General features: G+C 32.7%; 1 protein-coding gene and 1 pseudogene across 1 annotated transcript; one reads left to right on the top strand and one right to left on the bottom strand.

Annotated features, from left to right (window-relative positions):
- Nucleotides 1-3,321: 3,321 nt before the first annotated feature.
- Nucleotides 3,322-6,914, top strand: LOC110662111 (NAC domain-containing protein 78). Its single transcript, XM_058151592.1, is given in 7 exon segments — nucleotides 3,322-3,668; nucleotides 4,075-4,351; nucleotides 4,463-4,488; nucleotides 4,491-4,660; nucleotides 5,313-5,825; nucleotides 5,920-6,040; nucleotides 6,213-6,914. Coding segments are annotated over 7 exon segments (1,689 nt in total). The 5' UTR covers nucleotides 3,322-3,499; the 3' UTR covers nucleotides 6,626-6,914.
- A 327-nt stretch (nucleotides 6,915-7,241) lies between these two features.
- On the bottom strand, nucleotides 7,242-14,121 carry LOC110662112 (malate dehydrogenase [NADP], chloroplastic-like; annotated as a pseudogene).
- Between the last annotated feature and the right edge of the window lie 2,000 nt (nucleotides 14,122-16,121).

Below are 16,121 nucleotides of genomic sequence, written 5' to 3'. Positions count from 1 at the left end.
AAATGATTGAAAAAAAAAAGGGCGTTCCGGTACACTGTGTGACATATCTTACTCGACTATACTGTAGACGGGTAAGGGGTGTCACATTTAGTGGTATCAGAGCTGGTTTCGATCCAGGGACCTGTGGGTTATGGGCCCACCACGTAACCACTAGAGGAATTGTCCGCTTTGGCCATAAGCCTCACGGTTTTGTCCCATAGGTGGAATGGAGAACTTTCCAGGAGGTCACCCATCCTAGGATTTCTCTCAAGCGAGCACGCTTAACCCTGGAATTCTTCCAACTCTCCAGGCCATTCCACCAAAAGGCGCCTTTAGTGATTAGTTTTTCCATTTTATATATCATTACTTTTTGAACCCAAGACCATCTCCGTGCTTTGCCGATGTGGGATTAAAAGGTCCCTTACGCAAATCCCACATCGGCAAACCACGGAGATGGTCTTGGGTTCAAAAAGTAATGATATATAAAATGGGAAAACTAATCACTAGAGGCGTCTTTTGGTGGAATGACCTGGAGAGTTAGAAGAACTCGAGGGTTAGCGTCTTCGCTGAGAGAAACCCTAGGATGGGTGACCTCTGAAAGTTCTCCATTCCACCTATGGGACAAAACCGTGAGGTTTATGGCCAAAGCGGACAATTCTTCTAGTGGTTAGAGCCCGATCATTACAATTGGTATTAGAGCCGCTCGCGTGTCCTCTTGGGCAATGGTGGGACAAACATCAGCGAGGACGCTGAGTCCCGAAAGGGGGGGAGAAAGGTCCCTTAGGCAAATTCCACATCGGCAAAGCACGGAGATGGTCTTGGGTTCAAAAAGTAATGATATATAAAATGGGAGAACTAATTACTAGAGGCGCCTTTTGGTGGAATGGTCTGAAGAGTTGGAAGAACTCCAGGGTTAAGCGTGCTCGCTTGAGAGAAATCCTAGGATGGGTGACCTCCTGGGAAGTTCTTCGTTCCACCTATGGGACAAAACCGTGAGGCTTATGGCCAAAGCGAACAATATCATTACAAAGTCAACGGAAAAGCAAAAATATATTTAATCAAAATTAATTATTTAAATTTTTATTTTTAAAAAATAATATTTATTAGTTTTACATTTTTATTTTATTTAATCTTTAATTCTTTGTATTTTTAGGTGTTTACATGAATTTCATTCTGTTCATATATTTTGAAAAATATAAATATATAATCTATTTATTTTTTAGGTTTTAAATTATTTAGAGCATGTCTAATCTAATTGTTAGATGTAACTGATAACGGTTGTTATTAATGTGTAAAATAATTAATATATAATTTATTTTATTATTAAAATAAATATATAAATATTAATTTATTATATTATATCATATATATATATATATATGATTTATTTTGTCATCAAAATTAATATACAATTTTTTATTTATTATATTCATATGATTTATTTATTATAAAAATAAATAAATAAGAATTAAATAATTTTTTAAAATGTAGTTGTAAAATAAATTTTAAATTTTACACTAAAAAACGTATTTTTTTCACAATAAATAAATATTTTATGTGTTATATCATTAATAAAAATAAAAAAATATTTTAATAAAATTAGAATATATTAATGTGATGTGATGTGATGAGTGATAATATTATAAATTAAAAAAAAAAGAAAATATCAGTGTCAATATTAAAAATGTAAGAATTAAGAGTAGAATTAAGAATATCCTTGTCAAGTAATAGAAAAAGGTAAAATATTTGATTTAGCTTCTATATTTATCAGTGGAGTTTAATTTAGTTTATTTAAATTTAAATTTAATTTAATTTAAAAATTAAAATTTATGAGTTAAATTTTTTAATTTTTTAATTTAAATAAAAAATTAAAAAATTTAATTTCTTAATTTTAAGATTAATTTTTTTGATTTTTTGATTTAAGTCTACAAAGTAAGAAGTTTAATTTATTAATTTTCTTTATTTTTAGGCTAAATTAAGTTTAAATTAAAAAATTTAAATTAAATTAAATAAAAAGTTAAAATAAATTAAATTAAACTTTTTTAATAAATACATAAACTAAATTAAACTTTAAGTCAATATAAAAAAATTACAGGTATTTTATGAACATTAATTTTATAGAATTAATAAAAAAATATAGTTGAAAGATACTATATCAATTATTAGATATCTTTTTAATAAGTTTATTAAATAAATTAATTTAGCTATTTAAATATTTAACTGCTGAATTAAATACTTATTTAATTTTTATAAAAAATAATTTTTTTTTTCATTTAGATATAGTAATTAACAAATTAACAGAATATTTGTTGTGTGAGGATTGAAAGGTAAATGAAATAAAAAAATAAAAATTAATTAATTTATTTTTTGAAATAAGTTAATTAAATAATTAATTTAATTAAAATATGTAGATGAATTAAATAATATTTTTTTTAAAATAAAAAATGAAGGCAGCGTGTCAACGAGGACACGACCGTCAGTTGATGCGTACTTCTTTCGAACGCAGTTACGTAAGAGACAGCGCAAAAGATCCTCTTTCCACGTAAAAGCTTTAAAAGCCACAAACTAATCTCCTATTCCACAATTTCTTTCTTTTCTCCTTTTATTTTTATTTTTATTTTTATTTTTATTTTTATTTTTATTTTTTATACCTTATCGATTAATTAATTTTATTTAAAATTACTTTTCAATGAGGGATGTCATTTTAACACTTTTTTTAAAAATCATATTTAAATAACTTTAGAAAATTTATTTATTTATTTATTAAAAAAATTCTCTAATATTACATTGAGAATAATATTTTAATTTAGGATTACGTGCAAAAACTAATCCAAAATTAAAATAATTTCTTTCTTTTTAAAAATACTTATGGTTTTCAATATTTTGAAAATTCATTTAATAGAAATTAAATTAATAAAATATGATTTAATTATAAAAAATGTTAATTATGGGGTAAATAAATCTTACTTTTAACATTTGATTCATTATACTTTAATTTAACATTTAATTTATTATACTTTTAACTACCTATTAACATTTTTAATTTTAAATGAAACAATCTTCTAATTCTTTATAATTTTATTAAGAATTTGGAAGATGAAATTTTTATTTTATTTTTATATTTAAAATATTTTTAGTTAACCCACACAAGTAAGCAAGCTAACAAAACAAGACAAAATCTCTCAAAAAAAGTCAATTTGAGGCCTACTTTTCACCAATCGCCACACAAGAGCACTGCGGGGGTGATACTACAAACCATACTTTCACTGGTGACTATAACTTTTCCTCACCTTACAATCCCTCGAAAAATCAGAACTAAGGATTATGTATATATGTATATATATTAATTCAAGACCCAATCCAACCTTTTCTCCAAGCAAATGGCGTCGTCTATCTTCCCATTTCTATCTTGAGATTCCAATTGAAATCCCTAATTCCCAAAATCCTAACCCTAATATCACCTCACTTTCTTTATAATTTAAAGATTCTCTCGCTTTTGATTTTGGTATTGATTTGGTAGATGGCCCGTGGTGATTCAGCGACTTCACTAGCTCCTGGGTTCCGATTCCACCCAACTGATGAGGAACTTGTTCGCTACTACCTCAAACGGAAGGTTACTAATAAACCCTTCCGGTTTGATCCGATCGCTGTAGTCGACATCTACAAAACTGAGCCATGGGATCTCCCAGGTCCGATTGTGTTTCTAATATCTTGATTTTGCTATGTTCGTTTGTGTATCGTATACGTAACATGTATAATTGATGTTGTTTGAAAATTTTTGAATTTTCTTTTTCTTTTCTGTTTGGTAAATTGGTAATTTCGAGTTATTTTTGCTTATTTAATTCTGAATGTTCGATGAATAAATGCTTAGTTGAGTTGATGAATAAATGGTTTAGCTCTGCTAAACTTATGGCATTTATTGGTTTTGTAATTGTATTTCTCACCATCAATGGCAAAAGTACTTAAAATCTGAAATTAAAGAAGAGGTTATGGGGATTGTTTAAGCTTTCACTCTACTGGTTTTAGTAGTAATATATTTTTGAACATCTGGTTTCCATTCTTTTTTTTTTTTTTCTTTACTTTTATGGATTTTAGGTAAATCAAAGTTGAAGAGCAGGGATTTAGAGTGGTACTTTTTTAGTATGCTGGATAAGAAGTATGGCAATGGTTCCAAGACAAACCGGGCCACAGAGAAGGGATACTGGAAGACAACTGGGAAGGACCGGCCTGTCCGCTGGAACTCACGAGCCGTGGGGATGAAGAAGACCCTTGTGTACCATCTTGGGCGGGCTCCACGTGGTGAGCGTACCAATTGGGTAATGCACGAGTATCGCCTTACTGATGAGGATTTGGAGAAAGCTGGAGTTGTTCAAGTGAGATCAAATACAAATTGTAAAATTCAGTTTTTTTTATGAACTTGTTCTTCAATATTGAAATTGTAATTGTATTTTATATCCTATTAACTTGTTTTTTTGGGGGGGACGGATGCATTTGTGTTGTGTAGGATTTTCCAAAGAGTGGAACAGGCCCAAAGAATGGAGAACAGTATGGGGCACCATTTGTTGAGGAAGAATGGGATGATGATGAAGTGGTGGTTGTATTACCTGGTGAGGAGATGGTGATGGCTGATGAAGTAATACTTGGTGAAGATGTACATGTGGAAACTAATGACCTTGAGCAGGTATATACTTTTGTGGATCCTAGCAATGAATAATGTGGTAGTGTTTTGTTCTAAACTAAATGAAAAGCAATATAGGAATGGTGATTTTGTGTCTAGGAAATTTGAAAAAAGCTATAAATTGAGGTTAACATGAGATTTACTTGTGGATTCATCTGCATCGAATATCAAATATGGATAGGTGCTTAGAATGCAGTAAGACCCCATTTTTGTTTTGAATTAGGATTTGCTATTAGAAACAAAAGGTTGTCTGTTTGGTTGCAATAATTTCTGGTCCTGGTTTTAGGAATGTCTTGTTACTGGCCAAAAGAAAAGGTTCTTTGATTGTTTGTTTTATTGATATGGTTTTTGATGGTGTGAAATCCATGGGAAAAACAGTAAACAAAGGTTTGCAGTTTCAAGGGGCAAACCAGGGGAATTTAGGCATTAGAGGTTCTTTTGGTTAATTGAGGCATAAAAGGACAAGAAAATCAACTTTTTTTATTTTATTTTTTGAGATCAAGTGTTATTAAGGGTTTGAATGGTGGATTGATAGGATATTTTGTGAGAATGATGGCAGCTAAGAAAAGAATGAAATCTGATTCTACTGGATTGCTGTGAATAGTGACTTATTATCTTACAAATTTTGAATTCTTTATATGTGGGTTTGTGGCAGAATTTTGAGGGTGGAGTTGTGTCTGAAAATGCTGCCCTTTCTGTGAACTACTACCATGGAGAAACAAGCAACTATGTGGAGCACTCTGGAAACTTCAGTGGAGATGATCAAAAGCCTATAATTGACCAGGGGGAAACTCAGTATGGTTCTGATCTTCCAGATGACCAAAACTTATTCAGTTTACCTGGACAATATGAGATTGATACAAAATCAGTAAGACATGAATATATTGCTGAATCTAGTAACAGTGCTAATACTGCTGATGACAATTTCCTGCTTGATGAGCCATTCTTGGATGCCATTGACAATCCTTTATCCAGTGAAGGATTATTCCTGGAAGCTAATGATCTTTCAAATCCTGTGGAGCCAGACTCTACTGGAGATTCTACTGTTTTTGACATGGTTGACGAGTACCTCAATTTCTTTGATGCTAATGATGACAATCTGACTTTTGATCCTTCTGAACTTGGGTGCGAAAATGCTGTTTCCGATCAAGCTTCTCTACCTGAGAAGGTAAATGTAAATATTCACTTAAATATTTCACTACTTTGTACTTGTTGATTGGGTTTTGGACCGCACAGAGAATTAAATAATTGCCTTGCAATAGGATGTAAATGGAGGAACTGAGGAAGTGCCAACAGCAATCCAAAAACTATTAGCAACACACAGTAACACTGATGCATCCCCCTCAAAGCAACAAATGCCAGAGGCAACAAAGATTGACTCAGGTAATTTAGATCTTTGTGTGAACTTTCATTACTATTCCTCTAAAAGTTCTCATCTTTGTGGATGCAAGTGCAGGACAAAAATTATAAGATGTATTCTTTCGGCTCTTAGTTTAATTTTACCCTACTTTTGTTCATTTGATCCTATTCTTTTGTATGATTTTTTGTGGTGCAGATATGAACTATCCGTTCATGAAGCAGGCCAGTCACATGTTGGGCAGCATTCCTGCACCTTCTGCGTTTGCTTCTGAGTTCCCTATCAAGGATGCAGCTCTACAGTTAAATGCGGCCCAACCATCCAGCTCAATTCATGTTACTGCTCGTGTCATTAGAATAGAAAGCATTACTTTTAGTAGCATTGGTACAGACTGGTCATTTAGCAAGAATGGGAATGTCAATGTCATCCTCTCTTTTGGCATGTTGCAAGACAATATTAGTACAACTCCAACCAATTTGGTGCCATTGGGGAGCTTATTCACAGGCAAGACATGGTCTCTGATGTCGCGGAGCTGGTTCTCCCTGATGTGCTTCTGGGTCCTAATTGTTTCAGTGAGCATTAAAATTGGAATCTGTGTTTGTAGCAAGTAACTTACATGGTCAATGAAGTTGCCTGGGAGACAATGAAAACTGTTCCCTCTTCTCTAGGTTGAATTTTCTTTGCGGATTGGTTAATCCTTAATCCCCATTATAGGTTTCTTAGGACAGCAAACTATTACAGATTCTTTATGTTAACTGGCAAACCTGATGGTGTGTTTTAACCTACATTGGTTCATTGTAATTTTACACGTTCAGTAATTGTAGGGTAAGAATTCTATCTACGAATATGTATAAACAGAATTTAACTGTTTGGTGCAGTATTATAGATAGTTTGTGATCAGCTAAGTTCTTGATTTTAACATGCAAGAATGGCACAATGAACACACAAAAATATCCTTTATTGGTTTAATTGTGGTAATTCCTTTGATGCTTTGAGTAAGGTGATTTTAAATTTTGTTGCAAGCTGAGAATATTGTTGTTTGATGTGGTGATTGAGAATATGAAGGTTTCGTGGGAAAGTGTGACTTTTAAGTTGGATTGAAGTTTCTCATGTTTTTGGGTTATTTCTGGAGATTATTAGGGTTAATTGGGCGTGAAAATAGTATATTAAAATTACATGGTAGAATCTAGAATGTGTGTAACAAATCATGAAGATTGCAAGAGACGATACAAGCAAATGAAGCAAAGATGTGGCAATAACTATGCAAATGATGATCATAATCTCAAAATTGATTACATGGCTTAAAATTGGCAAATTGCTACTACCAACTAAATGATTCTCCTATCTGCTTTCTAACCAAGTAGCTGTGGAAGAATTTTTTAACCAAATAGTTGCGTCAGAGTAATATTACGTTTCTCCAGGAAGCATTGTGTCTTCTGTGATCTGATCACAGAAACCTACACCCTGAAGAGAGCAAAACGGTTCTAAGTTATTTATCTTGGCAACTCAGTTTTAAGTTATTTCAACTCAAGCCAGGAGATGAGGATATGACATTCACCTCTCCAATAAGGTGAGCCACACAGCTCTTCTCAGCTAGCAACTCAGCTTCTGTCTGCAAAAGACTAACTCAGCTTCTGTCTGCAAAAGACATTACACACAAGCAGCAAATCTATGTTCAATTCTAGGCCATACATGGATCTAACTTGAAATTATGTGGAATTTGAGTCATTTCATGCGAAACTTCAGTGTCTATATTAGTGTCTACGATATATCAATCTTTCGACTCCATTTCACCAAGTCGAAATATTCAGTTTCTTCACAATAGAATTTAATACGACATTTGAAATAACTCTCTAAAATGCTATCAAATGGAGGGAATTATTTTACCATTTTCCATATGGTCCTCACTGGAATATTTGTTAAATAAGGATACATACCTAAGCTATTTTCTTTCGAAGGTAGTCGTCAAATATTACATCTTTGACGAGTTCATAATCACCATCTCCCTGCCAAATGGGAATTCTTTTTCAGAGTTGGCCCATGACATATACAAATGAATAAATAAAAAAGAGCTAAAAGAAAAAACTGTGATGAGAGAAAACTTACTTTTGATCTGCAAGGCATGCTGAAAACTAAATCCTCTCCAATGCCATAGGGATTCCCATTAGCATAAACCTGCATTTGCATGTAAGCTATGAGACTAAATAAAATATTATTTCCTACATAATAATAGAATTCCTAAATAATATAAACTTCCTAATTAATTAATAGAAACCTAAACTTCTTAAGTTTATAATGAAAATCAAATCAAAATAACTCCTTTTCCTTGATTGGTCCCCCACTTGAAGAAAACTCGATCTCGAGTTTTAGAGTGCTGAAGAACAAAAAATTGAATTTGGAGAACAAACAAACTTATCTTATTGGATGGGAGCAATAAGATCGAAATGAATAACTTCATACTTTGCTTCACATCCTTTGAAATATCTTAACATAGAAAATCAGTCCCAACTACAGTTGAAAAAGCTCTTCAATTCATCAAGAACAAAAGAATTAAATAAATTTTCAATTTTCATTATCTTCTCAACGTTATGTTTTTCTTCTTTCCCCAGGATCAAATCCTCAAAACCTTTTTTTGCTCCTCATCAGCTTCTTTCTCTAGAATAGGTACCTCAAAATTTTCCTACCCAATCTCATCATTTTGGATTTCAACTTGTGAGCGATCAATAATCAAATCTTCAGATTCTTTAAGTTGCTCTTCTTGTGTTTCATGATGAATTTCTTGCCTTGCATCGTTACAAGTTGTAACCATATCTTCAAGTTAAGAGCTCTCGATATTGTTTTTAGCACTGCTTTCATCCTACTTGTAAAAGTTGTATGATGGTATAATATTCACAAAACAAGTCAGGAGGATAATGTAAAACACCACCATATGAATCCCTCAAATAACATAGATAATCTAATTGTATCTTGTAATTATTGATTTCAACTTGTAATTTTGAATTGTAGTCCACAAAATCTTACCAAAAAGAATATTTACAGCTCTTACCAGCCTTAAATATTCATTTCTGACCCAAACAGATGTCAAAAATTGGAACCAGGACATTAAAATTAGCAGAAAGGGTTCTACCAAAAATTGCCAACAGGTGACATGCATTAAAGTGGTAGGTGATGTGGGGCTTACATGCCAGTAAGCTGGAGGTTGACCAGGTGCTTACGGGCTTATAGTAATGACATGAGCTCGTTTGGGTTTAGGGGCTGACCTTGACTGTCCTGGACAGATCTTGCTATAGGGATGTCAGGCATGAGTTTCAACAATGGGGATGTGTCAATCGGCAGCTGGCGAGATGCTACAGAAGGTCCAGATGTTGAAATTTGTTGAATTCAAGTCAGGTTGAAGCTTGACCCTATCAGAACTTCGTCTCTAGGCAACGTCTGGCAGCTAGGCTTGCATCAGAGGAGTCACCTGGTGCCAAGCTGATGTTTAGTGATGGAGATGAAGCTGTCTGGTGAGTAGACAGTGGTGCTTAGTGAAGGACAGTGGGTGGACTTGTCACAATAGCAAGGCTCTATTTCATGAGAAACCCAGTGGACAAGGGAAAAAAAGAAGGCGAGGAAAACAAGAGAGGCTTGTAAGGGACAGTAGATCAAAATGCAACAAAAAATTCAAGAAAGTTTAAGGGAATTTTCCACAGACAACTAGAATGTTAGATACCTTACTTTGATACCAAATTGATGTTGAATCAACAGAACAAACGGGAAGAGAAACAAATTCTCAATTTTATTAATTCTCAAATCAATTGTCAATCATTGAAAATGTTGACCAAAATACCTAGAGGACATAGTGTTATGATGACATAGTGTTATGATGTAATTTGAATTTTGGATATGTTTTTCATGAGTCCAAATTATGACCCAACCCGAAAAAGCTGCAGTGCAATTTGAATGAAATATTTTGTGAGGTATGTGGTATATCTAAAACTGACATCATAAACTGGTATACATAAGTGTGCATAAATCAGGTGTAAGTGAACTTACTCCAGAAGAAAACTAATCCCTCAGGAGTCGGCGTTATTAGAGACTTTATAGCATCAACAATGGACACAGCCATGGATGCAGCTGAAGACCGTCCCCATTTCTGAATAAGCAGACCACCTCTCTACAAATACAAGTTTAAACACCTTTATAACATTCTAAGTTGATTGCTATATAAAAGATGAACTTCTATTTGTGATGCATTTATGAATTTTACATTCTGAACCTTCAGTGAACTCTTCTTCTAACCATTTGTGATCTTTGATAACCTCTTTTACAGGTAAACCATTTATTCTAGCATTTAGAAAGTCAGGATCCTGTAGAAATTCATAAGAATTTTTTAGAGAAGTTCAGGAGAATTTAATCTACAGATACTCCTCCAACAGAATAGCATACCTGAGTGGTTGAGTGATTTCCCCATATGGTCATATTCATAGTTATTAAAGGCTCAAGGCGCACTAAGGCACCAAGGGGTCCTGGAGCCTAGGCGCAAGGCGAAGGTGAAGGCGCACGCCTGAGCGAGATGAGGCGCAAATAAAATAAAATAAAATAAAATAAATATGAATATTCTATCAAACTTCAAATAACATAAAACTAAAAATAATAATAACAAATAAGCATTCAAGTACTAAATTATTAAAACTTTAATAGTCTTTTAATTTTTCATAACCAAAGTTAAGAAATTATAAAGTAACCATATCTTCTTCATCTTTTTTTACACTTTCATCTTCTTAATATTTATCTTCAAAATCAATATTTTCATCATTTCCCTCACCTTTAAGAACTAAAGGAGTATTAACTTTTTTTTTGAAAAAGATAATGAGCAGTAACGTTGAAAATGAAAATATGAGAGGTTTATAATCCTGAGTATGTTAATTTGATGAGATTTTAGTGACTAGTTATCACCAACGATACTAATTTTGAAAACTTCTAGATCAACAAATTTCGAGTTGGGCGATAGTGCTTTTTGTTAAAAAGGCGCGCCTTTCTAGCCTTGCGCCTGGAACAAGGCGCATGCCTAGGCGCATAAGGCGAGGGCTTGGTGAATGTTGCCTGCCTTTCTCCTGTAGAGGTGCTAGGACTGGAGCCTGGTAAGCCTGGAGCCTGAGGCACGCTTTTAATAACTATGGTCATATTTGACACTTTATCATAGAACACATCTGCTTTTAGGGCAAGCTAAACCAACAACTATCAAGTTAAAATATTTGGCTTCTTGTCACAACAGTATTTATTATGGTTCAATAAAAAGCAAAGTTGAAGAGATGTATTTACCTGGCATTATGCCCGGTTCTCATCCAACATAGTCAAAGCATGGAAATTCTTTGCTGGTATATTTGGAGCATTTTTCAAACAAATTAAAGCACTGCAAGAGGAGTTAAATCCTAATGAGGCCCATCAGAGGAACTACAAGCTAGGTATCAGGCAAAAACAATATGAAAAGTGACAATAAATGATAATCCTTACTTGGTGTTACAAACTTACAAGGGTTGCCCACTACGATCACCTTGACATTGCAAGATGCAACGGCATTACATTTTGAACCAAGACTATAATTCAGTAACAGACTCTAAAATGGGTAAAACGAGATAAAGAGATGTGAAAATGAATGTTACCTGCTCAGCAAAAATCTGCCCATTGATATCTAGTAAGTCCGCTCGTTCCATGCCAGGCCCTTGTGGCTTTGCTCCAATCAACAAAGCCCATTAAGCATCTTCAAACACTTCATGAGGATTTATTCCAATGCTCACCTCCCTCAACAAAGGATACAAGGAATCCTCAACTTCCATTGCAACTCCTGCACCCATAATGATTTCAAAGAGCATGGAGAAACCTGAGTTGTTACTCTGAAAAAAATATTAAACTTTCAACTTGAAGACAATGCATCATTGAATATATATATATATATATATATATATATTCTTATGGCAGGTAAGATGCTAAAATTTGCACATCATTAATCCAATTTCTTAAATACTAAGAAATTTCCACATTACAATGCAACAGAAAATACCATATGTAGATTTGTTGATAATGAAGTTTGTACAATGTTAGAAAATATAGGATAACAAAGTGAATAGAAAAAAAAAATACTCTAGTTGTAAATAAAGCTGAACGCAACCTGATCATGAACTAGAATTACACTTATTTTAATTATGGATAGGTTTCATAATCAGCTTAAATATTTATTTACTCTAATTATCTGTCTTCAGCTCCCCATGTAAAAGCTCCATCAGCAATTCTTGTTTATTTTGGGACAGCTACATTAGTATACTAGCTAAATCGCTGCTTGCCAATGGTAGTATTAAATCAATTAAATTCCAAGCATACACCTTCAAGAGCTTGAAATGATCTTTCAGATCCCAATAGTTTTAATGCAATTGGCTGATCTGGCCCAAAAACCTCGCCAGATGCAAGCTGAAAGAACAAAACAAGCTTAGCGATCAAAACAGATACAAATATTGCAGTTCGCATTGATAAATAACAATAATGTTGTTTTTACCATTCAAAAAAAGAATATTCTAATCCTTGAATGAAGTATAATGGCAATAACAACAGCTAGGATGTTTTCAAGATACATATAAATTAGGGGAAAAAAAAATACAATTTGAAGATCCTCAAAAAATAAAAATTAAGCTACTGCTACTGCTACTGCTGATGGTGCACATCTAGATGGTTTTGAACAATGAAGTTCCAGAAATGATACTATGATTTGCTCCATTCTAGCATATCAGAAAAAAAAAAAAAAAAAAGGATGGGCATCAGGCATGTTCTGAATCAAATGTAACACATGTTTACTTTGAATTCCCAAGTTTTATGTTCACTTCAATCCTTTATTGTGGCTTATTTTTCTAGTTGTTGAGCAACTTATGCTATGCCATAATGTGTTTCTCCTGATGCAGATTTTTATTTTGTGCAGCCATAGGCAATCACCAGTCCACTAACAAGTTCTGAATCTTGATGCTTAAGAAAGGGGAAAAAAGGTACTATTAAAAGCTTTACTGAATAAGAAACAAGAAGACCTTACTTTAAAGAGTAGGTGATTAGATATCATCCCAGCAGCACCAGAAACTGCTACATTAATTAGTTTCTTCCATGATTTTGTCCCCTCTTCCTGTAAGCACATTGAAACTAAAAAAAAAAAAAATGATCTATCAGTCAAACAAAAAAAAAAAAAGAAATCAAACAGTAAAGAAAAAATGTGATAGTAGACATGATCTTTTAATACACTTGTTGATGTAATTCCAACAAATTGTCATTTATATATATATATGAGAAATAACAAATCAGAGAAACCTTTTAAGAAAATTCATCAAATGTTTTTGCAAGTTTTTTTTTTTCTTTTAAAGAAAAAAATTCAAGCCAATTAATCCCGATCGCCACACTAAGTAGGTCACTAAAAGTAGAGCCAAACTACTAAGGAAATTAGAAAATTGCCACTATATCAAACATCAGAAGTAAACAACATCCATTAAAGTAACCAATAAAATCTATAAAATTAAAGAAACACAGATGATGTCGATATTATAGAATAAAGGGTATAAAGCACATACAGCCCTGAGATCTTATGTCAGGCAGAAAACACCAAAGCAATCAGACTTGTCCTTGGGCTCTTGGTTCTGGACTGAAACTGGCGCTTGAACTTGACTGCAAAACAAAAAGTAATAAAAGAAAAAGGTTAATTTGCTTATACATTTGCGAAGAATAGAATTCCATTAAAACAAGGGCTAAAAAAGCTTACTTTACAGAGCAAGTCATTGTAGTGCTTCGAGGTCGAAAGGCGCGGGGAAAGCGAAGAGAAAGATGGGTAAAAGAGAGTGAGAGCTGGGAAGAAGAGCGGAGATGAGTGGTGGTGTGGGTATATGCAGGTGCAGGGGATGTTAGCTCTGACACCGCCATGGCAGCAGATACAACTTCTCAGTGCTCACCCGAGAGAGAGACAAAGATTCCTTATAATTACCAAGATCTGAGGCAGAGAAAGAAAGGGCAGCAAAACAGAAGGTGAAGGTCTTCTGGTTAATAAAGAAGTAAACATAGGAGAGAAGTGTGGGAGGGAGAAATGTAGAGGGGAGAGGGCTTTTTTGAAATGACGGTATTTTAAGGCTGTACATTATGACGCGTGTCAATTTTATATGATCCAAGCATCTTTCTTTTCTCCTTCGGTGATTGAATTTTAACTATCCTTAAAGTTATATAATTAAAATATTATAAACGTCCAACTTAAAAATATAATATAAAATTTTTTTAATTTTTAAATTTTATGTATTATAATTTATCTAACTTCTAATCATAAGTTTTTTAGTTAGACGTTGACCTGGACAATTTCAGCATATAGCTTAGTCATCATTTCTCTTTTCTCTCTCAAATTATATGTAAATTAAATCCTTCTACTTTCTATAGAGAAAATAATTTTTCATGTATAGAAAGAATAATTTTACACTTTGTATAAGAAAGAAAGAAAAATACTGACTAAGCGCTACGTTGGATCTGTTTACGTCAGCATCCAACTGGAAAATCAGTAATTGAAAGTTAGAGAGATTTTACTGTGTAAAATTTAAAAGTTAATAAAGTTTTATGTTACATTTTAAAGTTGAGAGACTATAATATTATAATCATATAAATTCAGAGATAATTATTAAAATTTATCGACTATTTTATGTCTGTCACCTATAATTTTTGTTTTGGGTAAACTATATTCATACCCTTCTTTAATGTAAGGATAATTTGATTTATAATATAAAATATTTTAATATTTAATTTAAGTAATATAAAATTTTATTGTCACCTTTAATAGCTAGTTCTTAGATTATTTATATTGATACGATATTTATCAAATTAAAAATTTATATTTTTATGAATTGATAAGTTTAGATAAGCATTTCTGAAGTGTCAATCTTTATAATTTAAATCATTAAGATTGTGGGTAAATAAAGAATTAAATTAATTTTTTTTCCTTGATAAGTATGACATCAACATAGAAAAAAATATAATTTTTAATCTGACTAGTATCACATTAGCAAAAATAAACCTAGAAACTAGGTACCGAATATTATAGAGAGATTTTATATTATTTAAATTAAAGATAAGAGGGTTTTGTGGTATTGAAATTTTAATATCTTCTTGTTATATACTCTCAAGTTGAGGTACCATGTATGCAATTTATCCTATATTTTTTTGGTACACTATTCTATTAGACTTACTGTTAAGCTTTCCCATTGCATTTTCAATTTTTTCTTACATAGGAAAACTTATCTTTTAAAAAAAATCATTAAAGAAATAAATTTAGTTAGGAATTAAAATAAGGTTGATTATCTCTTAATTTGTATGTGCTAAGAAGAGAAAAGGGTGTGGAATGAGTTGACTTGGTGTAAGGTTAGAGAGAATTTCGGGGGGATTTTGATATGCTTAGGGTTGTAAGGAAATTTTGTTACTAAATTGCCTATCATTTTGTCTCTTCATGAAAGTTGGATTCTGTAATGCTCTCACCAGTGTAGGTTGAATGTGCTTCTAAGGGACAAAATGTTCTCCTGGGATAAGGTAACTAGTGCCCCATATGACTGATAATCAAATGAAAGAATAACAAAAATACTAACTGAGATCAGTAACTAAGTGACTAAGGTAGGGATTCTAGAACTTTCAATGAGAAAGCATCTTTGGCTGCTAAAAAACTTAACTTCCGTTGTCAGACTTGGGAGAGTAGAAGTATAACCTTTGATATTTTCCTACAATCCACTTTCATTACAACTCTAGAACCTTCTCATTTCCCTTTTCTTCTTCTTCTTCTTCCTCTCCTTCTCCTATACTCTTCCCATTTTTCTTTCCAAACCTTTTGCAAAACTAATACCTGTAACTTAAAAATACTAAAAAGAGAAAGAGAGGAGAACCTAAGGTTAAGAAAGTAAAGGCAGAAAGGAAAACCCTAAAAGCTTAACAAGTAAGTATCCCGTAGATTTATTTTCTTTTAATTAAAGGACTTGAATGAGTGCAAATAAGTAGGATTGTTTTAAAGAATGCTTGGCGATAGGGTCTAAATGGATTAATTGATTTGACGAAAAGATTAGAAATTCAAATAAATGG

The sequence above is a fragment of the Hevea brasiliensis genome, chromosome 8, assembly GCF_030052815.1.
Source record: "Hevea brasiliensis isolate MT/VB/25A 57/8 chromosome 8, ASM3005281v1, whole genome shotgun sequence".
NCBI classification, from domain to species: domain Eukaryota; kingdom Viridiplantae; phylum Streptophyta; class Magnoliopsida; order Malpighiales; family Euphorbiaceae; genus Hevea; species Hevea brasiliensis.
The sequence above is the reverse complement of the archived record's forward strand: the minus strand, read 5'-3'. Positions and strand labels throughout refer to the sequence as shown.